Source organism: Propithecus coquereli, unplaced genomic scaffold (assembly GCF_000956105.1).
Source record: "Propithecus coquereli isolate 6110/MARCELLA unplaced genomic scaffold, Pcoq_1.0 Scaffold344, whole genome shotgun sequence".
In the NCBI taxonomy this organism is placed as follows: domain Eukaryota; kingdom Metazoa; phylum Chordata; class Mammalia; order Primates; family Indriidae; genus Propithecus; species Propithecus coquereli.
Genome location: NW_012149108.1, coordinates 923036 through 949416, shown reverse-complemented (window position 1 = coordinate 949416; position 26381 = coordinate 923036). Strand labels below are relative to the sequence as shown.

Below are 26381 nucleotides of genomic sequence, written 5' to 3'. Positions count from 1 at the left end.
ATATCAACAGCCTTAAAAGTGTTCAACCCTATGCTCTAGTAGTCCTACTTTTAGGAATCTATTTTCATTAAAAAATCTAAAATTAAAACATTGATTTATCCAAAAAATATATTTTTAAATTGAAATATAATTCACATACCATAAAATTTACTCTTTTAAAGCGTACAGTTCAATGGCTTTTAGTATATTTACAAAGCTGTACAATCATAACCACTATCTAATTCCAGAACATTTTTATCGCCCCCAAAAGAAATCCCATACCTGTTAGCAGTCACTCCACATTCTCCCCTGTCCCTAGCCTCTGGCAACCACCAATTTTCTGTCTGTCTCTATGAATTTGCCTATTCTGGACTTTTCATATAAATGGACTCACACGATATGTGGCCTTTTGCATATGATTTCTTTCACTTAACATAATGCTTAAACTGTATTTGCAGTATGACTTATAATTGTGAAAAAGTGGAAGCAAACTGAGTATCTGTTTGAGGCTTGGTTAAATAAATCATAGTATTTCCATACAGTGGAATACTGTACAGTCATTAAGAAAAATGTTTATGAAAAACATTGAATAACATTATATAATACAATGATCAGTGCAAAACTCTATAAGCAACTATTTTAACCTGTACGTGCATTTGGAAATAGCCTAAAATCTACAAATATACAAAGCATTTCCAATGGTTTTCTTTGGGTATTGAGGTTGGAGATGACCTTCTCTGCATATTTTCCTAGTTTTCTTTAACAATAATGTACTGCTTCTTTAGTTAGAAAATGAAAACCCTTTAGCTTCCCCACCACCGCCTCTGCTCTCCACACACCCCCTCTGTCCTCGCTCCCTCTGAGCAGTCTGTGCCTCTCCTCCCCTCAGACCAAGTCCGGAACAGCTACTACATTGGGGCTGACGGCTCCCTGCGGCTGCTGCTGGCCAACGGCATGGAGGTGGCACTGCAGACGGAGCCCCACCTGCTGGCTGGCACCGTCAACCCCACCGTGGGCAAGAGGAACGTCACCCTGCCCATCGACAACGGCCTCAACCTGGTGGAGTGGCGGCAGCGCAAGGAGCAGGCTCGGGGCCAGGTCACGGTCTTTGGGCGCCGGCTGCGGGTGAGCAAGGCCTCGGGAAGCAGCTGTGTCCTGCGGGGAAAGGAGGTTGGGAATCTAGAGAATTGGGTTCTGTTCTGGAAACAGAGACCTCAGTTTTCTCATCTGCGAAAGGGGGGAACTAAAGCAGGGAACCACGTGCCATAAGAGGCTCATGTATATCTTTCCAGTTTTTATTTGAAGAAAGATCGCTGGCTTTGGTGCTAGTCAGGTCTGAGTTGAATCTCCAGCATGTGTTGTTCCCTGAGTGAACTTCAGCAAGTCGAGAATCTTAGAGCCTCAATTTCATTATTCATAAAATGGGGAAGATAAAACCAATTTTACAAATGGCCACAAGGACTAGAAGTAATACATAAAGCATCTTATACAGAGTCTGGCACATAATAAAATAAGTGCTCAAAAATAGCTACTCTTGCTATAATTATTACAATTTTTTATTTCAAAATATTAAGGGGGTACAAATGTTTTTGGTTAAATTATTTTTGTAATGCTTGAGTCAGGGCTATAAGTGTGCCCATTCACCCAAATAGTGTTCACTGTACCCATTAGGTAGGTTCCCCGCCCCATTGTTACAATTATTGTTATTACTATTGCTAATATGACCCAAAATTCAGTTCAGCTATTTAGAACCTCAGCCACCTTCTCCACTCTTTCCAGGCAGAGTTACCCTCCCTAAATGAGCAAAATGGCCTCACCCTCGCTGTCACTGCCAGGGCGCTGGCATCATGGTCTGGCATTCTGAGTGCCTTTTAGTATGTGGATGCTCTGAGCCAGCTCCTTCTCTGCCTTGTACCCATGTTTCTCTAGAGTGTGGCATCCGCCCTGGGACCTGACTGCCCAGCTTCTTCTCCCTCCAGCTTGAAAAGGGAAGGTGACAGGCAGAGGGAAAGCTAATGAACTAGCCCTGGCTTTCAGCCCAGCACCTCGCAGCCCACAGGTGCTCAGGAGTTATTTGCTGAGCTAAAGCAAACCACAGAACTGAGCTAAATGTTCCCACCATTGTGAAAACCACGGAAGCATCCTCAGACCAACACAGCTCAGGCTTTCTTAAGTCCCCTGCCCTTTAGCAAAGAAAGTTCATTTCAGCCCCTGTTTTACACATGCGGCAACCAAGATCCAAAGAGGGTCATTGATTTTTCCAGAGTCCCATAGCTGAGATGGTAGTAAAGACTAGAAAATAGGCCTACAACAGATACAGACATATTACAATGACTTGTCCAACATCACACAACTAGAACCCAGAAAACCAGGCTTCCTTTGTGCCCTCAACAGCCAAGAACTCAGCTAAGAACTCTAGCAACTATCTAATGTGGAAAACAGCTTCCCACTCATTCCCTAAGGGAGGCCTAGCTCTCTTTGTTCTCTGTGGCCTGAGTCCCCTTCTGAATTCTCAAAGAGCCCTTCCCGCACATCTGAGGCAGTGTACCCGCTGGAAAGTGTGACCTGCGTTTGATTCCTGCTTGGGCTGTGTGTGTATCCTTGAGCAACTCCCCTGAGCCTTCCGGTTCCTCTGCACAACTAGATAATACATTCAAAGCACCTAGCCCGGTGCGGGCACACCCCAGGTGCACAATAAACGGCAGTGATTAGTACTAATAGGATTTCCTCTCTGCTGTGTGAACTGGACCAAAAGTTTCCCAGGCTCTAATTGGTCCCTCTCCCAGCCTGAGATTGATGGTGCTCTCGTCGGGTGGCCACATCTACGTGTCCTCCCAAAATAAATGGCCACCCACAGCGACAGCATGTGGAATTAGAATGTTAGCCGGGTGTGCCTCCCCATAATGGAGCTCATTTTTTATACAACTGGGAACTTTTCTAATAAAGAAAGATGTGAAATAATCTCATTGCCGTCACTGCCGAGCACAGGAAGCATTAGACGGTTCCCCGGTGAGCTGTTTAATTTAATTTTATTAATTTTGCCACAAAGGTGCAGCTCCCCTTCACTAGAGGTCCTCCAGGGGACGAGGGGGCCAGCGGGCTGGGTGGCACCACCCTGAGAGGAGTCGTAGGGGGACCTTCCAAAAGACGCTTTCACAAGGCCCCCATTCTTGTTAGTAGTACAGCCCCTGTATCTTCCTTTGCCCTCTCCGCAAAGAACACAGCTTCAGCCTTCAACGCTTCTGATTTTTCATGGGAATTGTCTGCCACACTGTTTTTGCTTCTGCAATTGTGTTTGATTACCCCAGGGAAGGCAACCTGATTATAACCAGGCCATTCACAGCGAAAGTCGTCTCAGCATCATCATTATAAATCTTTATTTTCAAGGCCTTAGCATTTGTGTAGGGAAAAGGAGGAGACACACATGTCTCTCCTTCTTCGGAGAATGACCATGATTGTTGGCTGTCATTTAATGGAAATAATTCCACCATTTATTCAGTACCTTTATGTACCCAGCGTTGCACAAAGTCACGTACTTAAGTTTCTTCAATGCTCCAAACGGCTCTGTTACGATGCAGACGAACTGAGACTCAGAAAGGGGAAGGCCCTTGCCCAAGGTCACACAGAAAGGCTGGTCACAAAGTGGCGGCTGGAATCCGTGAGTGAATTCCTAGACCTAGGCCCCTTTTATAACCACACAGGGCCACCGAAGACCTGTCATTACCTTAGTCCACACGTGCCGCTTTGCATCACGTGACCCAATTATCTGCTTTCCTCTGGGGTCTTCCTTACTACTTGTCAGACTCATCCAGTGACTAGTGGGAGACACAGAGAATGTGCCCACACGCCCCATAAGGCCAGGCTCCAATTAGCGGGAACCAGCATTGTAGCTTCAGCGCCTGGCAGCGTTTCACAGGTAGTCGGTGCCTAGGGGGCGGATCTACCTACAAAAACAGGCCCCCGAAGGCTATTTCTTTATCAAAATATGAAAACCCTGACTTACTGCTACCTCTGTGGGAGCCATACCTTTCTGACTGTGAAAGGAAATTGAACTGTGCGCTGACTTAGCAGCCCAGGTGGAGATTATGAAGGGGCTCCCGGTCCTGGAGGCAGGGACAAAGTGCTGCAGAGCCAGGACTGTGTCCCCAGCCAGCCCACAGCCACAGGAGCCACCCAGACTCAAACAGCCACTGCCTCCTGGCGCCTCCAGGAAGAAGATGTCTTGGGCACTGACCAAGGTGATCAAGAAGCCCCAATTGTGCTGCAAGGGCAGGACAGACCTCAAGGGGACAGGAAGTCCAGAGCCCCCAGAAAGCTAGGACTTACTCGGAGGACCATGGAGTGTCTGTTGGCACATTGCAGTGGTGAGAGTCAAGCCCGGACTTAGTCACTCACCAGCCACGTGATCCGGAGCAAGTCCCTTCACTTCGTCAGCCTTGGTCCCCTCAGTGTCTAGCATCAGCACAGTGTCTGGCATGGACTAGATGGGTCAGGTGTTTATGTGCTGGGCTCACTTGGCAGCTCCCTTTTGAGGAAGGAGCCAAGGAGGATCTGCCTTTTTTTACAGGTCCTCATTAGCAGAATCACATTAGAAAATCACGGGGGTCCTCTTCAGTCACAGCTGTTATTTGCTCAACATCTGCATTGTCTTTATCCTCACAACAGCCCTCTCCGATTGGCATTATTATTATTCCCATTTTACAGATGAGGAAACGTCACAGAGCTGCCAAGTGGCATAGCCGGGACTCATGTCTGTTGATGCCCAGGACCTGGGCTGCCTCCTCCACTCAGGCGCTTCTCAGCACAACTGAGAGCCACATTGGCAGTCAGACCACAGTTCTTAATATCCAGAGTAATTTGTTCTTTCCTTCCTACCCCTTCTCCAGGTTCACAACCGAAACCTTCTGTCTCTGGACTTTGACCGGGTGACGCGCACGGAGAAGATCTATGATGACCATCGCAAGTTCACCCTTCGGATCCTGTACGACCAGGCGGGGCGGCCCAGCCTCTGGTCACCCAGCAGCAGGCTGAATGGTGTCAACGTGACATACTCCCCTGGTGGCCACATTGCCGGCATCCAGAGGGGCATCATGTCTGAGAGGATGGAATACGACCAGGCGGGGCGCGTCACGTCCAGGATCTTCGCCGACGGGAAGACGTGGAGCTACACGTACTTAGAGAAGGCAGGTGTCTGTCTCCCTCCATCTCTGGCCTTGCTGTATAGAAGGCCAGTCATTGTAGCTCAATGCGTGGCCAGGACCAGCCTGCTGACTTTTAGGGGGATATATCTGACCCATGTGGTCTCCAAAAGGAGACATGTTCAGGAAAAATCTGCTGCAGAGGCCAGGGGGTCCCAAAAGGCATCTGGAGGATCCCAGTGATGGTGCCACAGCTGGGGACCCTAGGGCAGGAGAATATGAAAGGCCTGGCCAATAGAGCAGAGCTGGGAACAGGCACAAACTCCAGGTGGACTTAACAGAGCAGGACTCAGGGTTCAGACCCAGGGCAGAGGTCTTCTCCCAGGTCTAGGGCACACGGTGCCATCCAGTCATGGAGAGCCAGACAAAAGCCTGGGATCATTCAGTAGGGAGCAGGTGCTTAATCCTAAACTTCTAGTGCTGGGCGTGGCCTTAACAAATCCATTCTGCTTCAGGTCATCCCAGGGGCTAAGAATCAGAAATTACCTAAAATCGAAAGTTGGTTCCAAATAGGTGAAAATTGTAGCTTTGATGCCTAGAAGCCTGTTACCTGCTGGCTTTCTCCTGAGAAAACATGCCCTTCACACCCAGTTCTAGTCCCCAGGTCCATGCTTTGTTCCCTGCTCCTGGTCCCCTGTGCAGGGCCCAGGCTCTGCTTGCTCTGTGGTGAGCCTCCCCTGGCCCATGAAGGGTGAGTGTCTCCGAGAGTGACGTCGTGTGCTAGTGCTGAGAGAGAGACCTGGAGGTCATCCAGCCTAGGAAGAGCCAAACCCAGAGAGGGGAAGAACTTTCCCAGGGCCACACAATGAGTCCGTTGTTAGAAACCAGGTTCTCCCATTCCCATCACAGCCTGCCCCAGCCGAGGGTGGGCATATGACCTGTTACTACATAAATGATGGTGCGTGAAAAGCCTTAAATGCCCTTCTCAAACATGGTCTTTATGCCCTAAGCCACAGGGAGTCAACAGAAGCTGTTTAGCAGACAAAAGACATTGTCACACTGTGTTTTGGGGAACTCGTACTTGCTCGAGTCGGAAGATTGATTTGCGAAGTCTGGAGCAAGGAAGCCAGTAGAGAGCTGTTACAGATACTTTGGTCCTGTGGTTCCCAACCTTTCTCACACCTTGTTGCACACAAGGGAGGTCAGGTCTGTACCGCACAAGAGGGCAAACACACAAGGTTGATCAGCATAGGAAAGCCCCAAGTGTCTGGGGCCTGGGCCCTGCCAAGGCCGCCGGGCTGAGAGGAAGCCTTAGCTTACTAGCACATCTGTAACCTGTGCGCAGTGTCCTGCAGCACTCAGTTGGAAAACCCTGGTTGGGCACAACTTGGGAGAACCACCAGTTTCCTTGGCCTCCATTCCTTTCCTTTAAGTCTTAGATACTCTTCCTCCTCACCACCCTCTTCTCTCTCCCTGCAGTCCATGGTGCTGCTCCTCCACAGCCAGAGGCAGTATATCTTTGAGTTCGACAAGAACGACCGCCTCTCTTCTGTGACCATGCCCAATGTGGCCCGGCAGACGCTGGAGACCATGCGCTCGGTGGGCTACTACAGGAACATCTACCAGCCACCTGAGGGCAATGCCTCGGTCATACAGGACTTCACTGAGGATGGGCACCTCCTCCACACCTTCTACCTGGGCACCGGCCGCAGGGTGATCTACAAGTATGGCAAACTGTCGAAGCTGGCCGAGACACTGTACGACACCACCAAGGTGAGCTTCACCTATGACGAGACAGCGGGCATGCTGAAGACCATCAATCTGCAGAATGAGGGCTTCACCTGCACCATCCGCTACCGTCAGATTGGGCCCCTGATCGACCGGCAGATCTTCCGCTTTACCGAGGAGGGCATGGTCAATGCCCGTTTTGACTACAACTATGACAACAGCTTCCGTGTGACCAGCATGCAGGCCGTGATCAATGAGACCCCGCTGCCCATTGATCTTTATCGCTACGATGACGTGTCAGGCAAGACAGAGCAGTTCGGGAAGTTCGGTGTCATCTACTATGACATTAACCAAATCATTACCACGGCAGTCATGACCCACACCAAGCACTTTGATGCGTACGGCAGGATGAAGGAAGTGCAGTATGAGATTTTCCGCTCACTTATGTACTGGATGACTGTCCAGTATGATAACATGGGGCGCGTGGTGAAGAAGGAGCTGAAGGTGGGACCCTACGCCAACACCACCCGCTACTCTTATGAGTACGATGCTGACGGCCAGCTGCAGACAGTCTCCATCAATGACAAGCCACTTTGGCGCTACAGCTATGACCTCAATGGGAACCTCCACTTACTGAGCCCTGGGAACAGTGCACGGCTCACACCACTGCGGTATGACCTGCGTGACCGCATCACTAGGCTGGGTGATGTGCAATACAAGATGGACGAGGATGGCTTCCTGAGGCAGCGGGGTGGTGACGTCTTCGAGTACAACTCAGCTGGCCTGCTCATCAAGGCCTACAACCGGGCTGGTGGCTGGAGTGTCAGGTACCGCTACGATGGCCTGGGACGGCGAGTGTCCAGCAAGAGCACCCATAGCCACCACCTGCAGTTCTTCTATGCAGATTTGACCAACCCCACCAAGGTCACCCACCTCTACAACCACTCCAGCTCTGAGATAACATCCCTCTACTACGACCTGCAAGGACACCTCTTTGCCATGGAGCTGAGCAGCGGCGATGAGTTTTACATAGCTTGTGACAACATCGGGACCCCTCTTGCTGTCTTCAGTGGAACAGGCTTGATGATCAAGCAGATCTTGTACACAGCCTACGGGGAGATCTACATGGATACCAACCCCAACTTCCAGATCATCATCGGCTACCATGGGGGTCTCTACGATCCACTCACCAAGCTCGTCCACATGGGCCGCCGGGATTATGATGTGCTGGCTGGGCGGTGGACCAGCCCAGACCACGAGCTGTGGAAGCACCTGAGTAGCAACAACGTCATGCCTTTCAACCTCTATATGTTTAAGAACAACAATCCCATCAGCAACTCTCAGGACATCAAGTGCTTCATGACAGGTGAGGATCGGGGCTCATTCAGGGACCAGGACTCACTGCATTGCTCTGGTCATTTGACAAGGCTTAATCTTCCTTGAGAAAGCTGGTATGGGGTGACAGGAAACATTGCCTTCCTCTTAGAGCAGCATATTCCAAAGCATATTTGAAGAAATACTAGTTCAAAGAATGCTCTGGAAAAAATGGTTCTGGCATCAAATAAATTTGTAAGGGCTACCACCATTACTACTTCTTTATAATTCATTTTAGTTTATGAAAAGCCCTGAAAAGTCCTATAGTAGAGAACTGTTTAATATATTTTCCCACTATTTCTCAAACTTATTGACCATGAAAGCCCTTTTTCATCATGAAATGCATCCTTTGGATTGTACTTTGGGAGTTTCTGACACAGAGATCAAGCTGTTTACGAGTCCCTGATAAGTTGATTAAGGTATGGCTAAAAAATAATTATAGTAAGTTCTCAATTTGGGACAATATGATGGAAAATTCAGATTTTGGAGACAGAACTGAGTGAAGGATCCACCATGTTACAAAAATTACTTTATCCTAAGTTCCAGTTTCCTGATCTGTAAATTGAAGTTAGAATACCTACCTCGACTCCAGTAGGTTAAATATACCCGTTATAAACCTGAGAGCAACCACTGAAAAGATAAAAAACTGAAACAGAGGCATAGCTGATAGGTCAATGTGGAGATAAAATGGAAGACTAACAAAATGCTTAATCCAAGGAGGCCAGGAAAAGAGGGAAAGGGGAGCAAAGAACACATGGAACAAATAGAAATAAGCACCTGCCCGGCCTGGTTGGGGCAGGGTGCAGTTCATCGCATAACAGACCCAGCACAATACCTGGCTCACCTTGGTTTCCTTTCCTCCACCCTCTGATCTAAAAAGTGAGCCCCACCTTCCACTATGGTGAAACCAACCTGAGTGTGCAGGGTGTGCAGCCCGCACTTTTGACGTAAGAGAATTTGTGGTCACCAAAATTTGGGCACATCCCAACTCACAAACCCAGGAGTCTCTCCCCCTCCGCTGTCTGTGACCCAATCCTCCTGCCCCCTCTTTTATGGCAGTTTCCGCCATCCCACAGGTGTGTCCTCTGTATAGCCACAGTTTTAGACACTGGGAATAAAGATGGTTCTTACTCTCCAGGAATTCTCACTGTAAGAGGAGAGACAGACAATTGCTGTCCAAGGAGGTGGGGGACCATGGCAAAGGTTTGCAGAGATGGCCATTGAAGCATAGAGAAGGAGTGCCTAGCTTTGCCCAGACAGTTGTGGGAAGGCTCCACAGAGAAGCTGACATTTGAGCACAGCTTCTGGGTGGGCAGACATCAGGGAATGGGGAGAAAGGCATTCCAGGCTGAGGGGACAGCACATACGGAAATATAGAGAGGGCGACATGTTGGCTCACTTGAGTGCCGCTTACAGACATGGCTCCCCAGCCTCTAAATTTGGTGGCCCAGTCTGGACCTTGTTTCTGCTCACAGAAACAGGAGGATTCCTTTTTCAGGGAAGAATTCCACGTTGTCATGTTGAGAGCAGGAGTCCTAACATGGGAAAGAAGGGAGAACAAGGTGGTGGACAGGTGTAATGAAAACATACTTGGGGCCTATGGATAAACATGAATATCCTAACAATGTTTCACAGCCTTCACCACGCTCAACTCGGCTGCCAGCCCTAGAGAAGCTTGACAGATTGAGATGACATTTCTATTACATCTGTCTGCATTAAGCACACCCCCTGCCTCACCCTCCAATGAGTTTCCTGTGAGATGTCTTGGCAGGTTGCTGTAGCTGGAAAAAAAAAATACTGCAATAAGAAATGTACTTTTCTATCAAAAAAAAAATTGTTACAGTGTGCCAAAATATTACTCTCTCCCTCCCTTTTTCTTTGTACACCACCATATACATATGGTCTTCTTTCAGAATAGCACTAACATGAGTAACTACTCGCTAGGCACTTGGCAGATATGATCTCTTTTAAGTTTTGCAACAGCTCTGTGAGATCACTGTCATTGTCTCAGTTCCACAGATGAACTTTTGAGGTTCCAAACGATGATGGATTTGCTCAGAGTCACACAAATGTGGTCCATGAAGCTAACACTCTAATCCAGGGCTCTCTGATTCCAGAACACCTTCTACTACAATCATGCTGGTCTCCAAATACAGTTTTTAACAAAGCAACCAACCACCCAAGGGGCACCTAACATTTTCAGTTTGTGTTCTATTTTCTAGTCAGTTAAATCAGCAAATATTAGATTACTTATATCCACTCTGTACCAGACCTGTGCTAAGGATCCAGAGGGCAGTCAGGCATAGTGCCTGCCTTCATAGATGACACGATCCAAGACAGCTTTTCTCAGATTTTTTTGACTGTGAACCCACCGTAAGAAAAATATTTTACATTGCAGTAAAACACTAAAACAAAAGGTTTGCAAAAGCATATGTAAGAATATGATGCACTCTTTTATATTTTCTAGTCTTGTCTATTCCATTTCAATAAAATTCTGGTCATGACACACAAAATTGATTTCACTACATAGTGGGTCATATCCCACAGTTTGAAAAACCATGGTGTACTCAAGAGAGATTTCATGTAAACAATCAAGTTTTTAGCAGATTGAAAAAAAATTTGCAATCATTAATAAGAAACAAGATAATACTAATTCCCACTAAACCTTACCTTTTAGCTTTCACGTAGGCTACATGCATATTCGTTCACATCCAGCGATAATAATCAAAAAAAAGAGCATCTTGTTTTCCAAAAATTTCTTGAAGCGTCCTGAGATATATTCCAGTCGGATAGGCTTAGGTCACATGACACTCCCTGAAGCAGTCACTATGGCTGGAGAGAGAGAATGCAGTGATTGGCTTTGCCTGGGCACATGATCCGTTACCAACCCCTTAGATGGTGTCGGCTTCCCTAAAACTACTTCAATACTCCAAAAGCAAAAGAGAAGACAGAATGGGATGCTGGGAAGGGAACCAAAAACTGCCCACCACAGGTACCTTGTGTACATCATTGCATTTAATCTGCTGCCTGGAGGCGGGGATCACTGACCCCATTTACAGAGGAGGAAAGTGAGGTTCAGAAAGGTAAAGTAACTGGCCCGCCCAGAAGTGGCAAGTCTGGATTAGAACTCTGCTCTGACTCCGAAACCCCCATTCTAGGACTCGAATACGCTTTGTGAAGAACAAAGCTGTGCAGACATGAAAGCGATTATTATTGCTCACAGCGCATCACTCCCCAGTGGCAACACTGGAGTCCGGGACGGCGGTAAAGTCTACCTCTTACATCCTAAGGAGGGAGAGTCAAATTCCCAACTCTTCAGAAAAGCACTGTAGAAAAATCTGTGAATAAATTCATTTTCAGCATCTTTCCTAAAGGCTTAATAGGAAAGTTTCCCACCTTCCATCACTTGTAATTAAGGCGCAGCCCTCTTCTTAGCCCCTGGTTTCCTGGGAGTTTGCAGTATTCCTGATAGAAGCTTTGCTTTGCAAGTACAAAGGCAGATGCAAGTTCTCAGCCTCAGGCAAAATGGCTTTGTAGGGTGTTTTCCCCCCTGTTCTGTTTGTTTTAATTTCCCAAAGAACCATCTGCCAAGATTCATAGAATCAAAGACTCTCAACAACTCAGCGAGGAAAGGAACTTTGGAGAAAAGTTGGTCCAAGCCCCTTCTGTTCCAAATGAGAAAATGGAGATCCCAGGACGTGCAAGCGCGGGTTAGGGGACATAGAGAAAACGCCCTTTGAGCCAGCACTGAGCTGGATTCTTCAAAATACATTAAATCCAAAAATTTGTGTACACGCTTAGAACAGCTCTGACCTTAACGGCCCCCACGTGGTAACGCTATTAGTATTCTCCATAGATGAATGGATAAAACCATTTTTATCATCAATATGCAGGTAAGGAAACTAAACCTCATAAAAGTTGAGTAACCTGTCCAAGTTCACACAGTCTAGAAGCTGGGGAGCCAGAATTTGGACCTGGGTGTATCTTGCCTCAGCTACCTTGTTTTTCCCCTTCCATGATCTTGCCTAGGAAGACTGAAGAAGTAGAGCCTGGGCTTCTAAGCTTCCCTCTCTATCACCATCCACCTTGGTGCTACCAGGTCACATACCAGGAGAGAGGCCCTAGGACAACAAAAACAAAGCTAGATAAGGTCAAGGGCAAACATGAGGTTATTGAATGGGAGAGCAACATGGACCAAATGGTGACATGGACACAGGTCACTCCCACCACTGGGATGAAGTCAGTGGTAGGGGAAGACAATTCCACCTATGCCTAGACCTACACAGGACCTCCCTAACTAGGGCTCTATCTCCATTGCAAAGAAGCCAACATTGGGCCTGGCTCTGAAGCTCAACTCAAAATCCTGCCTCCCCCAGACTTTGGATTGAGTCTCTGGTCGACAAGTGCTTTGGCATCTTCAGCTGCCCCTTTGCAAGGAAGGCTGAGCTGTGCTGGGACACAGCGTGTATCTGTCTCTCTCTCTCTCTCTTTCTCTTTCCCCAAATAACCTCCTACCCACCATCCCAGGCTCTTCCTGTTCCAGCCACAATTTTCCTTTTTGGTTCTTTCTCAGCCTTGCTGAGCTGCTCTCTCTGGTTACCTGAACACTCTGCACTCACCTCCCTTCTCCAGGGCTTGCCTTGTACAGTCACCTTTGTCTGAAGTGCCCCCTTCCTCTCCGTAAATGCCTGACAAAATTTACACAGCTTTCAGTGTCTGGCTTAAATGCCACCTTCTGCGTGTGGACTTGTCAGCCTGTCCAAGTGAAAGTCTTCCACCCTCCTCTAATATTTTTCCTTTTGCCAAAGTTATCCATGCCCATGTCAGGGTCCTGAGTGTGCAAGGTGAGGGTCTACGTGACACTGCTTGGCACATAAAAGGTGCTCCGCAGCAGCCCGCCACATAGCTGTTGGCACACCCTCAGCCCCCTTTCCTTTCCTTGTGTCTTGGCTTCCTGATTCCATTCTTCAGTGAGCTAACTGCTCATGGCAGAATCCTGTCTATCCCTACACCTAGTATTTTTTAATTAGTAACCCCAAGGAATGTTATAAAACCAATTAGCCCCTTGCCTCTGAGACTAGATCCCCAAGCCCAATACAGATACTGGAAAAGGAAGGCACAGGGAGGTCAAGTGACCTCCTTGGGTCATTAGAGTAAATGACAGGCAGGAGCAGGAGGAAAACTCTGATCTCGGGTACAGGACATCTACATGCCCAGTGGCACTTTGGCTCTAATGGCTGCAAAGAAGGTTGGGAGAGGAGGGGGGTTTGTTTCTTAAGTGAATCTTCTCTTTGCAAGTCAGTCATTAAAATCTTCCCTGTGTGTATGGCTGTCCTTTGCAAGTGTTTCCTATTGATGTTGGGGTGGAAGTGGGGGATTTTCATCCATCAACAGCTGGCCCTGGGAATGAAGCTAGAGTTACTGGGAGATGAAGTTAGAGTAGAAAGGGAAGTCTGCAAACCTAGGTTCTATTTCAGTTTCATTACTCTTGGGTGTGTACCTGGGAGGGGGATTGCTGGGTCCCAGGAGTACCTTTGGCTTTCGTGCGATGAAATCTTCCAAAGTGTGTGTCACGGTTGGCTCTCCACCAGCAGCTCTCCACACCCTCTGCTCCCGCAGCCTAACTCCAGGCCACGTGATTAGGACGGGTCGCATCTGAGGTCTGCTTACTCCACCGGGGTGTTTCTGCTTCTCTCCTGGCCAGATGTCAACAGCTGGCTGCTCACCTTTGGATTCCAGCTGCACAACGTGATCCCTGGCTATCCCAAACCAGACATGGATGCCATGGAACCATCCTACGAGCTCGTCCACACACACATGAAAACTCAGGAGTGGGACAACAGCAAGGTAACTCCCACACATGGTTGCCTACTCCCCAGACCATTCAGACATTGCAGGAGGGGATCCCCCAGCTTTTCAGGAAAGCTTGGGCCAATGATGGAAACCAATGTGGTGCCTCCACAGTGCCTGCCAGCGACTGTTCAGCAACTACTTAGTGACCCTGCCCCTAGGCAAGCCACTGGGGACCCAGCTGTAACAGCACACAGACACTCACGAGCTTCATTAAGGAGCTTTGTGTGTTACACTGAGTTTGGAGTTCCACAAAAATAGGACGCCTTTGTCACTATCCAGAACAAAAGTGCAAGGAGACAAGGTGTGTTCTAAATGAAAATGTGAATTTTTGAGCACCTTAATGCACCTGGCCTTGTATGAGAAGTTCTACCTAAATTAACTCACAAAGATCCCACAGTATTATTGTTCTCATTGTACGGATTCTATGCCTGAGGCCTTCCCAGTGCCACCCAGCAAAAAAGGGATGGGGCTGGCATTCAAACCCAGATTTTATCTGTTCTGTATCGTCTTGCTGAGTGCAGTGCCTGGCATACTATAGGTGCTCAAAATGCATTACTTTCTCTTGTCTTCCTTTCGTGACCCAATTTCAAAGACTCAGAATTATTATGTAGCTAGAAAGGTCCTTAACAACAGTCTCATCCCACCTGCTCACTTCACGCACCCATTTGTTCATTTCTCCCCTCCTCTCTGACCCCATTCTCAAATTCTCTACGAGGAGCCCACTCTGTGCCAAGCCCCATGCTGTGCCCGGTGGACTCAGGGGTGAGTCAGGCAGAGACCAAGCCTTCAAGGGGGTCCCTGCCCAGGGGAGAACAGACTGAGGAGAAAAGCAGGGTGGCCAGATGGCATGTTGCTGGTGGTTGGAAACTTTCACATCCATGTACCATAATCCAGACTGATTCCTTTAGGCCTCAGCTTAGCTGCCTCCTCCCACCAGCCTCTGGAGAATGAGACTCTGCACCTTGGTGCTCTGTGGCACCCTCTATTTTCCTCTTGCAAAACACACCCACACTACATTTTAATGCCTGTTTTCCTTCCTGTCTGTCCACTAGACTGTGAGCCCCAAGAAGGTAAGTACTGGGTCTCATCTGGTACCCGGCATATGGGCTAGCAAGCAGTATTCAACTTTTGTTGAATAAATAAATGGTTGAAAGAAGTAAACGGCCATGCATTAGGTATCTTTCCCCATTTTATAGATGAGGAGACCAGGGTTCAGAGAGAAACTTGACCACGGCCACTCAGCTGGGAAGTGGCAAAAGGCTACGGAGAATCTGAGTCTGCCTGGCCACAGGGCCCCTCCTCTTTCTGCCCCTCTGTGCTGCCCCAGCCCTCTCGCGTCCCCACCACCCCAGGCCCTGCCCAGGTGTCCTGCCACCTGCTGTTCCCAGGACTGAGCCCAGCAGCGCAGCTCTCCTGCCTCTTGCCCCCCACTCCACAGAGCCCAGTCTCCGCCTGCCCGTCTGCCAGCCTCGCCTGTCAATGAATTATTGATTTCTGCCCTTGGCAAGCATTGGAGATCTTTGTTGTTGAGCACTCCAGCTTTTGTGAAACTCTAGGAAATAATTGTTCACAGACAGGGTTCTATTAATTATAAAGAGGACTTAATTTCAGCGAGAAGCCGATGGACCTGTTTCCAAAGCCATTTCCCTGAGTTGCTGATAAGGCCCTGGAGCCTGAACATGGCTTCCTGAGCTCCCCGGGCCCTGGGAGGGAAGGGTAGATGGCACGCTACGCTGGCTGGGCCCAGCCTGTCCCCCAAAGCAGCCAAGAGCAGGGCCACCTGAGGAGCCTCAGGGAAGCGCTATGGGGCAGAGGCCCTCCTTGAAAATCACGTGTAAACATGGAGAGCAATACAGCAGGGCAAGAGGGTTAATGTAAATCGCTGCTTCTTGCCTTATTATGCCTTCTGGCCAAAAACGCATTTCTTGCCGTTCCTCTATCTGCCAGCACCCCCTCATCCTTCAAGTCTCAACCCAAGGATGAGCCTGTCCTCAAACCCTGCCTGCCCCACAGCCCTCTCCACCTTCAGGCTGAGCTGCTTCCGACCTCTGTCTGCCCCTCTCTGCTCCAGCAGCCCTTGAACTGCGCCTCCAGAGGCAGACAGACCTGGTCTGCATGTCACCTTGTTATCCGTTGTCTGACTGTGGGCCAGTTACAACCTCTTTGAGCCTCAGTTTCCTTACACATAAAATTGGAATAATAACAGCACCCACTATATAAAGTTATTATGAAGATCAAATGAGACAAGGAATGGTAATCATTTGGCTCAAAGATCAGGAAACATCAGCTATAACTGTTAGTGTGACCTCTCTTAGATCACCAGTTATCACATTTGATTGCAATTATTGTTGTCATATCTGTCTTTCCCCATTAAACGATGAGTTCTTAAAGAGAAAGGATAATGTCTGATTCGTTTTTGTGTCTCCAGTGCTCAGAAAAGGACCTGGCACAGATTAGATGCTCCCTAGTTTTGGAATAGAAGGGTGGGTGAACCGATGGGTGAAGGAAGGCTGGATGTTCTGTGGTCAGCGGTAGGGCTAGATGCTGCAGGTTAATAAATATGTGTGGATTTGACTTCATCATTGGAGCTGATTCTCCAGGCTCTTGGGTTTTTTCCCCTTTGTCTTACTCTCTCTCACTCTCCTCCCCCACCAGTCCATCCTTGGGGTACAGTGTGAAGTGCAGAAGCAGCTCAAGGCCTTCGTCACCTTAGAACGCTTTGACCAGCTCTATGGCTCCACAATCACCAGCTGCCAGCAGGCCCCAGAGACGAAGAAGTTTGCATCCAGTGGCTCAGTCTTTGGCAAAGGGGTCAAGTTTGCCTTGAAGGATGGCCGAGTGACCACAGATATCATCAGTGTGGCCAACGAGGATGGGCGGAGGGTTGCTGCCATCTTGAACAATGCCCATTACCTAGAGAACCTGCACTTCACCATTGATGGAGTGGACACCCACTACTTTGTGAAGCCAGGGCCTTCAGAAGGCGACCTGGCCATCCTGGGCCTCAGCGGGGGGCGGCGAACCCTAGAGAATGGGGTCAACGTCACAGTGTCCCAGATCAACACTATGCTCAATGGCAGGACTAGACGCTACACAGACATCCAGCTCCAGTATGGGGCACTGTGCTTGAATACCCGCTACGGGACGACGCTGGATGAGGAGAAGGCGCGGGTGCTGGAGCTGGCGCGGCAGAGAGCCGTGCGCCAGGCGTGGGCCCGCGAGCAGCAGAGACTGCGGGAAGGGGAGGAGGGCCTGCGGGCCTGGACAGAGGGGGAGAAGCAGCAGGTGCTGAGCACAGGGCGGGTGCAAGGCTATGACGGCTTCTTTGTGATCTCCGTCGAGCAGTACCCAGAACTGTCAGACAGCGCCAACAACATCCACTTCATGAGACAGAGCGAGATGGGCCGAAGGTGACAGAGAGGGCCAAGGCCTGGACTTCTTGCCAAAGACAGCTACTCTTTTGTGGCCGCATACCTGACTGTGTTGTACTTTAAAAAAAAAAAAAATCCTTTTTTTAACAAGTGCAGAAAACAAACAAAAAGATACTAGTTGCATTGTAATTCATGCAACATCCTTTTTTTTAAGAAAAGAAAAACACAAATTTGGCCTTCACACATTTTTTGCAAAGAACAGAAGGTATTTTTTTTTCTGTAGTGTGATCACAATGAAAACTTTATTGTCTTTTGTCCCCTTTTTCCTAGATGATTTTTCCTTGTTGTTTGGGGTACGTTTCTCTTCTCTGAGACACATCTCCTGGGTGTGTCCCTGTCCGTCCCTGGGGACTCAGTATGATGTGAGACACGAGTGTCTGTGCTAACTTGTCTCATGTGCAGCCCTTTCTTCTTCAATTGGGGTTGGGCAGGGGTGAGGGTTGCAGATGGTGATGGGCCAGTACAACACCCCCTCCAAGGGGGCCTGGGAGGAGGGTCGGTAGACCTGAGACTCTCTGGCTAAGCTCCCATAGATAAGTGGTGGGTTTTTACTCACTGCGTTCTGTGCCTCCGGACGGACCACAAATGGCATCATCTTGCTCCGGGGAACTTCATGATGTCGTTCAGCACCTTTTTCAAGCTGCCCCAAACTCCTGTCCAAGCTTTATATTTGATGCTAAATGAAACCCCCTTCCCCTTTTGCAAATCCTGTGTAGTCGTCGGTGCCACTTCCATGCTGGGATAGAGAAAGTGTCTCCCAGGTCCTTTCCCCCAGTGTGGTGACATAACATCCTGGGGCCAAGAGCTCCATCCTCCCCAGGAGGGGGAAGCTCCCAGGATGTCTGTGCTTAGTTGCTCTTCCATGAAGTTCCTTTTCATGTCCTCCTCTGTCCCAAAGCCAGATGTGAGAACCAGCACTGCACAGCAAGCCCTCATTGTGGGCACCATGTCCAGGGACAGGAAGGCCACTCATGCAAAGGGATGGCAGTGGTGGCAAGGGTATAACCTGCCTTCTGAGGGGAATCCCTCTCCCCGTGACTTTGGTATCTTCCCTCCACTGCTCAGTTGTCACCACTGATAAACAGGAGTGTGGCAGGAGGTTCTTGGTGGCCTTTGATTCTGGAAAGATGCTTAAGAAAAAAAGTCAGCCAAAGAGAGGAAGGCATGAGCCAAGCATCCTTCTAACCAGCTCCTAAAGTCCCCTCTGCCTCTCGTATACAGGCTAATTGCAGAGCTGGTATACAGCAAGATGAGCTTGCAGGAAATTCCTGAAGTTTTTCTAGAGCAGCTTCACCTCTAGAGATGCCCAGCCAGGGTTTTGTAAAAGATAAGGAGAAGGGAGGGAGAGCCGATTTGGTGTGGCCTGCCCGTGTCGTGCAAGCCCACCAGACGCAGGGGCAGTTCCCAAGGCGAGTGCCCATGGATCTGGGAGGCCAGGCTGGCGTGGTTCTCACGAAGACCTGTGCCTGTGTCATCAGGAAGAGGCCTGAGCCCCTTCAGGAGTGAGGACAGCCCCCACCTGAGGGCAGGGAGAGGAACAGCATGAGCGAGGGCTCCTTGTTCAAGGATTCCATTCCTGGTTCATCTGCCTGATTGCCATTGTCATTACCACTCACAGGAGGCTCTGGGAGACAGGAGGAGAAGCCAAATGCTTCCTTTTAAGCTGGGCTTCTTAGAAAATGGGACTTTTATGGGTTACATTTACATTAAGTGTGGAAAATGAATTCTGAGTCCGAGCTTTTCCCCGTGGAAACCTTGTTGGACTGATAAGCTCATGGCACCTTTATAGCCTTACTCACAGAGTCTCCAGAATATTACACGAGTTAATGAAACCAAGAAGGTCTCTTACTGCATGAGAATTGGAGCAACGTGTGGTCTGAGTTCTGCTGGCAGAGGGAGGCATCCAGAGCTTCTCGGGGAGCGGAGATTTCGCCTTACATCCTCCCACTGGGATTAAGGATGTGTTTCGCTAAGTGCTCTTCCTGTTTCCAAAAAAAGTCACACTGCCGCAACAGTGTGCCTCAGCCTGTCTGTCATTGGTTGCCCGTTGCCTCTGGTCCAGAGCTCTGCTGAGTCAGATACAGGGCCCCTCAGGCCCGCCGTGCGTGGCATGAGCTGGGATGGGGGCTCCCATCTGGCAGGATTGTTTTTGGATGGGTTGGAAAACAGTTTGGCCTGAAGAACACAGTTTTTTTTAATTGGAAAGAGACTTATGCCTCTCAAAATGTACTCTTGATATAAAGGCAGAGCTCTCCTGCCCAGTTTATCAGCCCCATCCTGGCTGCCTGACATCAGTGAAGATCTGCTGGGGACGTGTACCCGGAGGTCAGAGAAAGCATGTGGTCCAGGGGAACCATCTCGCTACATTCTCCACCCCTCTCTGTCCCTCCTCCACTGCCCCTCCCCAAAGGAATAGTGTGAACTTGTAAGGATCAAACACATAGAATTATTGGACATTCCTTTTTCTGAAAGGAATGATCTTGTATTTTTCCTGGGCTACATACCACCGCAGAGGCCCAGCTTCTGTAGGGGAGAGGTTGAAGGATCCCCAAGCTTCAAAGAAAGGATCTCAGTTGTGGAACAGCCAGCATTATGCACCTCGCTTCACCTGGTTGCTGCTGTACTGGAGATGGCATTTCTGGCCCTGGCCCTTCTGAGTCGCTTCTCGTTTGGGCTGGCGGGTAGCTCAGTGCCTCCCCTCTCAGTCTGTCCTCCTGCTGAGACCAGCAGTTCCAATCCCGTGTTGAGGGGACTTCCAAGGCATAAACCAGAGTTCCCTGTCTGTACTTAGCAGGCCGCAAGCATCAACCGTCCTGATGCCACCTGCCCTTTGGGCACTAACCAACCAAAGTCTGTCCATTTGTGAGCGTGACCAGCCCTCCCTCACTGGCCTGGGTTCATGACCACACAGGATGTTGGCCTCTGACCCTAGCAGAAGGTCCACTTTAGAATAGTTCCTGCCTTCTCCCCTGCCCTGCACAGCTGCCAATTGGCCCCTCATCCTCAGTCCCTCTGCTGCTCCCTTGGAAAGGACTTTACTGATTCCCCAACTTTGTTTTTCACAGGGGATTTCCTTTCTCCCACCCTCCAAACAGACATCACTGGCAGGCAGAGCTGGGACAACAGGAAGAAAGGGAAGGAACTCCATGGTAAACTGCACCTTTGTCAGCCTCTGACCCTTGTCTCTCAGCATTGTTGGCTAACAGGTAACCCAAGGACCACACCAGTGCCCAATTTCCACTTAGGGATGGAGGATTTGAAACGCTCTCTAAGAAACTGAGTGGAAGGTGAGAGTGGCCAGGAGGTGTGCTTTCAGATCATCAGGACGGGGCACCGGCAGAAGGTGATGGCAGGGCAGGGAGGAGAGTCAAACTGGGTGATGTTTTGTAGACAGAGAACAAGAAATAAGAATTTTTAAAAAGAAGAAGAAAGGACCTTTTCAGCCGTGACTTTTAAGTATCACCTTTATAGATGGCAGGGGTTTCCATTATGCAAAGACAAGGCTTTCCATGTGAAATCTTAGAATGCAGTTTTACCGTTTGCAGCCTTACCTTTGCAGTGGCCACGTGGTGAGGGTGGTGACGCTGAGCTTTGTGCCCAGGAGGAGTGAGCTTGTGAGCACACAGCAGGGTCCTGGGCTTTGGGATTTGATCAGCAGATGCTCAAAGTCCAGTCCATTCTCCACTCCTCACTGCAGCCACTAGGCCAAGGAGCTGGTCCCAGTCCTGGCCAGGGGACCCGCCTCCTGAGGGGTCCCAGAAAGAACCCAGACTCTCCTTTCCCTTGGGATCTTCCTTAGGACAAAAGCCCTCCATTCTAGGCACACAATTCCCAGCTAGATTTATACACTCATCTATATTTTATGGGAGGGGAGGGGATTAGAAAAAGAACGCTGCAGTTCAAGGCCCTTTCATTTAACCTTCCAAAAACAGCAAACTCATTTTAAAGACTCATTGCTCAGGTGATAGAGAGAAACTTTATCCTCTCCAACCTTTACATTCTCAAAAACCAGCCTTGTGTACTTGACTGCCCCAGAGAATGGTGAGCTCTTAGGTTTCATGATGAATGTGCGAGATCAGAGTGGGGGAGAGGCCTGGGCGGGGGCCAGTGTTGTGTTTCTTACCCCCTCTGGAATGCCAAAGGCATGATATTGGGTGACCTCGTGGTCCCCCAGAAAATGTGATTTATTCTGAGGGCAAACTGCCAAGGGAGGACTAACCCTCGGGCAGGCTCAGTTATCCTGGCAGAAGCTGAGTCACAGGTGTCTGGCGGGGCCCCAGCAGTCCTGGGTTCACCCGACACCAGAATCCCACCTTTCTAAATCTGCCTGTTGTTCTGAGGACTTCTGAACCCGCAGCTTCGGCAAAAGGACTTTGTACCAAGCTGCCTCTGGACGACCAACACTGGAGACTCTGGCCTTACCATGTGGAAATAGTTTTCCTGAAGTCTGGAACTAATTTTGAGAAGTTTTTTTCTCAACACTTTTGTGTTTCTAACACTGTATCTTGACTGTGTAAATACCAACAAGCCTGTAAATAAATGCAGATGTAGATACCTTCTAGAAAAAAAAAAAAAAAACATAAAAACAAAACCAGAAGTGATCCTGTGTAGCCTTCGTTGACAAATAAAAGACTATTTTGTGTTTAAAGGTGTTTGGTGGCCTTTGTTTGGAGACAGTGGCTTCTTCTCACCAGTCCCAGCCCAGAACCTGTCCTCTGGTTTGTTTGAGGACCTGTTATCAGGAGAACCTGGAAGAAGACTGAGTCATGGACCCCAAAGTCCCTCGTAAGCCTGCCAGGTCATAGCTGTCCTGAAGAGGGATTTCCAGAGGGTCACAGAGACCCTGAGGCTTAACCTTGCAGCTGGATGAGATGAATGTCACAGCACCTCTGATGTGGCTAGTGCTGCATGGCTCCCAGGCCACAGCCTGTCCCCTCTGTCCTCGGTGGGCACAGACTCCAAGGGGCCAGAGAACCGACCCTGCCCTGAAGAGAGGGCCTGTGCCCCACCACTGGACACACAGGTTGTCCACTATGCCAGTGCCTCCCATGAGGGGTGTGACCTGTTGCACCATTAAAATAAACGAATGTATATTCACCATGCAGATAATTATAATCACATAACACAACTTAGAGAAAGGAAGAAAATTCCTTTAGCGTTGGGTTTTCCCCCCCTCTGTTTCATGTTGTTGTTGTTGTTTATTTAAAGTGTTGTAATCACAGCATACAGGTAATTTTTCACCCTGCTTTTCTCACTTAACCTCACATTTAACCTGTCTGCCGTAGGAGTCAGGGACAACAGCTGGTCGCTTGGAAAAGTACATTTGCTAAGCCCAGCCCCCCAGTGTGAATGGCAAACCTTATGAAAATTCAAATGATTGTCCTTTGAGGACAGGAATAAGAGCAGAAGTCTTCATCTCTCTCCCATTAGCCTCAGGACTGACCCACCACCAGGCCCTCAGGGAAGGAGCTTCAAGCTTTGAGCCTCTTCCTTGCACCCAGGCCCCCGTGGGCTTGCCAGGCACACTGTCCGGACCATTGCTCTTCCGTGGTGCCAGGAGGCACCAGCAGTGGTGGGGAAAAATCCGCCTTTGTAATCAGGACAAACTGGGTACAGAACTTGGCTTCAGCAATCATTTAACCTCTCCAAGCCTTGGGTCTTCCATCTGTAACGAGGGCGTGGCGATACAGACCCCTCCTGGTTACCTCTTGATCACTTAAAGGAAAGGGCATATAATGTAGCACGTTGCTCAGAACACAATAGACTGTCACCCAGTGTATGCTGCCCCCTCACACCTCCCTCCCTCTGCAGCCCAGCCCAGCCCACCTTCCTTCCAAAGTCTAGTACCGTTTCCACTACACCAGTGGTTCTCAGACTTTGGCCAGCAGCAGAATCACCCAGAAGGCTTATTAAAACTTACTAAAATTCTGGGCTCCACCCCCAGAATTTCTGAATCAGTAGGTCTGGGATGTGGCCTTAGAATTTCCAGTTCTAACAGGTTCCCAGGTGATACCGATACCCCCAGCAGGCTTTAAGAACCACTGATAAATACACCACCATTTATACTGTATGCAGAATAAGCTACTTGGCCTGGCACTCCAGATGCCCTTAGACAACGAAACCTACCATTTCCAGCCAATGGAGAAGGGGCACCGGCTCCTCTACCCCACCCCCTTCCTTCCCCACATCCACTGCAGCCGGCTGCGTGGGGTCACGCACCACCCCCGGTGTACCCACAGACGCTCACACCTGTGCGGCCTTTGCACACACCGCTCCTTCAAGCCCAGCTGAAATAAACTCCCAAAGCCCTCTCGCTGTCCATTCCCCTCCCACTCACGGAGCGTCTGCCACGTGCCAGGCACTTTCAAGACTGGATCATCCTTGGGTGTGAGCTCCTCAAGGCTGACCGAGACTGTGTGTAATCTTCTGTGTGTCCCCAGTGCCCAGCGGGTCACCTAAGGTAAGCTTTTCCTTTGCCTTACGGGCCCACACCCTCCAATGTATTTGAGAAAGAGGCGACTGTCTCCAGGCCCTCCTGAGTGGAGGCCACGCCTCCTCTGAACTGGCCGCCTCAGCTGTAGTCATGGCACAGCTGAAGACGCAGAGAACAAGGGCATCCGCTCCCCGGCAAGCCCCACGTCCTCACGTCCCTCTGTAACCCCACCCGCAAAGCTGGATGGGTGGTCAGGACTTCCGTGACCCATTGGAGGCCATGGAGAAAATGACAACACATGAGGAAAAGACTTTAAGAGTGAGTACTGACATGTCTTCTCCCACATCCAGAGGAGTGTCTAGGAAGTTTAGCCTCTTAAGGGACTTTCCACTTGGTCACATCCTCCCCAATTCTGTTCCCAGTGCTCGCACTGTCAGCTCTGTGGAGGTCTCTCCTTCCAGCCCCCACACTCAAAATCTCTCTCTACTCCTTGGGAAACTCCGTCCCTACCCGAGGGCCAACCTCTGCCCCATCATGCAGTCCAGTGTTTATTCTCAAGCCTGAGTCAATCAGTCTGGAATTACCCCAGGGTGGGCACTAGCCCTTTTCAAAGGTCTCAAGGGCAGTAGAAGTTTCAAATACATTCTTTATCCTTTCACAAATCCAAAACATATTTGTGGAGATACATGCGTACACCTTGCAAGGACAAATATCAATTCTCAGGGACAACAATACAGTCTTAAATCCACTTGGAAGAATAAAAGCATTTTCCTACCTGCCCGATAATCTCGAAGCCCATCCCACCCATTGGGAAGTCAGTAGCTGACATTGTACGTAGAGCTTTCAAAATATGCCACCTGCCAGGACTACCAGACTTAGGAAGTGCACCCATTTCGGGGCCAAGACCCAACAGCAGTTTTGAAATTGCTTCTAATAAATATCTAAGTTCTTAGGGTAATAATCTGTGATATGGGAATTGAGGAAATGGAGTCATTCTTTCAGGTATAGATATTTATTATATGACTGAGTAGATGGATAGATAGAAAGAGAATGGATAATTGTATGAATGAATGCCTTCGCCAGCCCCTTGAAAGGCCTGGAGGAAGAATTACAATTCATCAACAACCATATAATGAGCACTTTGTGTGTGTGTCTAAGATACAACCCCAAGCAGTCTTAGAAGACCAGAAGATGCAACACAGGACCCTTTGTGTATAAACATCACCACCCGCTCAGAGAGTCTAGAAAGACTCAGAAAACAGACTCTGTGATACCAAGGAGCATGTGTTCTCTGTCACTACTCCAGAGGCCTCAGCATCCAAGCTTGCTAGAACCCAGTACGCTGGAGAGGGGGCCTGAGGTCCAGTCTTGAGTCAAGAGGTGCCATAAGCATGAGCTCTGTCTGGGGAATGGGGCATTGCTAGTTCTATGTCAGAAGCAGGGCGGGGAGCCAGGGACCCAGCACTACCGAGCATGAGTGTATAAACCGGCTGGGGCAGGGCCACTGGGAGCAGAATCCCTTCCATGCCCACGGTGCAGGCCCAGGCCCCAAGGAAGGGGCATACAGGGCGAGGCTCCCAACCTGGCGGGGCCGCTGGGCAGACGCATACCCTGGTGTCCACACTTGCCTGAGCTCTGGGGGACTTCCATCCTCGCCTGCCCACAGCCGTGACTCTGTGGCAGCAGGACCAGGCCGCGCCCCTAGCTCCCACCCATGCGAAGGCTCCCAGTGTGCTCCTGGGTGACCAGCCTGTGAATTAGGCTAGAAACTCAGACTCCAGCCAGCATGGGGGTGGGAGAAGAAGGAGTGTCTGAGTGCTAAGAAAGTGGTTCCAACAAAAACCACTTCCCACAGAGCCAAAGAAGGAGAACTCAAGCTGGGCTGAGTTGGAGCAAGGAAGCAATCTGAGGAAATTTCGTGAAAGAGGTATTTAGTCAGAAAGGATTAGACGAGAGGGGAAGACATTCCTTTGAGAGGAAGGTGTGCTGTTCGTGTGGGCCTGGGGGAGCCGGGGCCTCTGAGCCCCAGTCCTGGGAACCTACTCCAGGAGGCGTGAAGCCAAAATTTACTGATCCACTTCTCAACTTTTTTCACACAGCAAAACACACAACAGTTGACATTTACATGTAGGACCACTCCCAGGGTTTATGTAGATTTGGTATAATACAGGTAGTGGTGGTGTACAAACCAGCAAGCAGGAATACTGCCTCCGTTTCCCCACTCATAAAGCATCTCACAGTGCCAGTGAGAGAGTGATCATGTTACAGGACAATTTTGAGTGCACTCTAATTTATAACAAGAGTAATTAATTTGTCATTCATAATGACTTCTGACCCATTGCATTGCTTTTTGTAGTAACATGAAGGCCAGGAACAATTGCTACCTCCTTTTTGCTTCTCTATCTTGGGTGGGGGATTTCTCCATCAATAGATCCTGGGATGAGG

The 26381-nt window shown here is 49.3% G+C and overlaps 1 protein-coding gene across 1 annotated transcript in view; it reads left to right on the top strand.

Annotated features, from left to right (window-relative positions):
* Positions 1 to 17758, top strand: part of TENM4 (teneurin transmembrane protein 4) — a 431524-nt gene extending 413766 nt beyond the window's left edge. Inside the window, exons 27-31 of the mRNA XM_012651003.1 lie at positions 869 to 1104; positions 4866 to 5162; positions 6597 to 8211; positions 13924 to 14066; positions 16728 to 17758. Coding sequence (XP_012506457.1) covers positions 869 to 1104; positions 4866 to 5162; positions 6597 to 8211; positions 13924 to 14066; positions 16728 to 17486 — 3050 coding nt within the window. The 3' untranslated portion in view covers positions 17487 to 17758. The remainder of the gene's footprint in view (positions 1 to 868; positions 1105 to 4865; positions 5163 to 6596; positions 8212 to 13923; positions 14067 to 16727) is intronic.
* The last annotated feature ends 8623 nt before the right edge of the window (positions 17759 to 26381 follow it).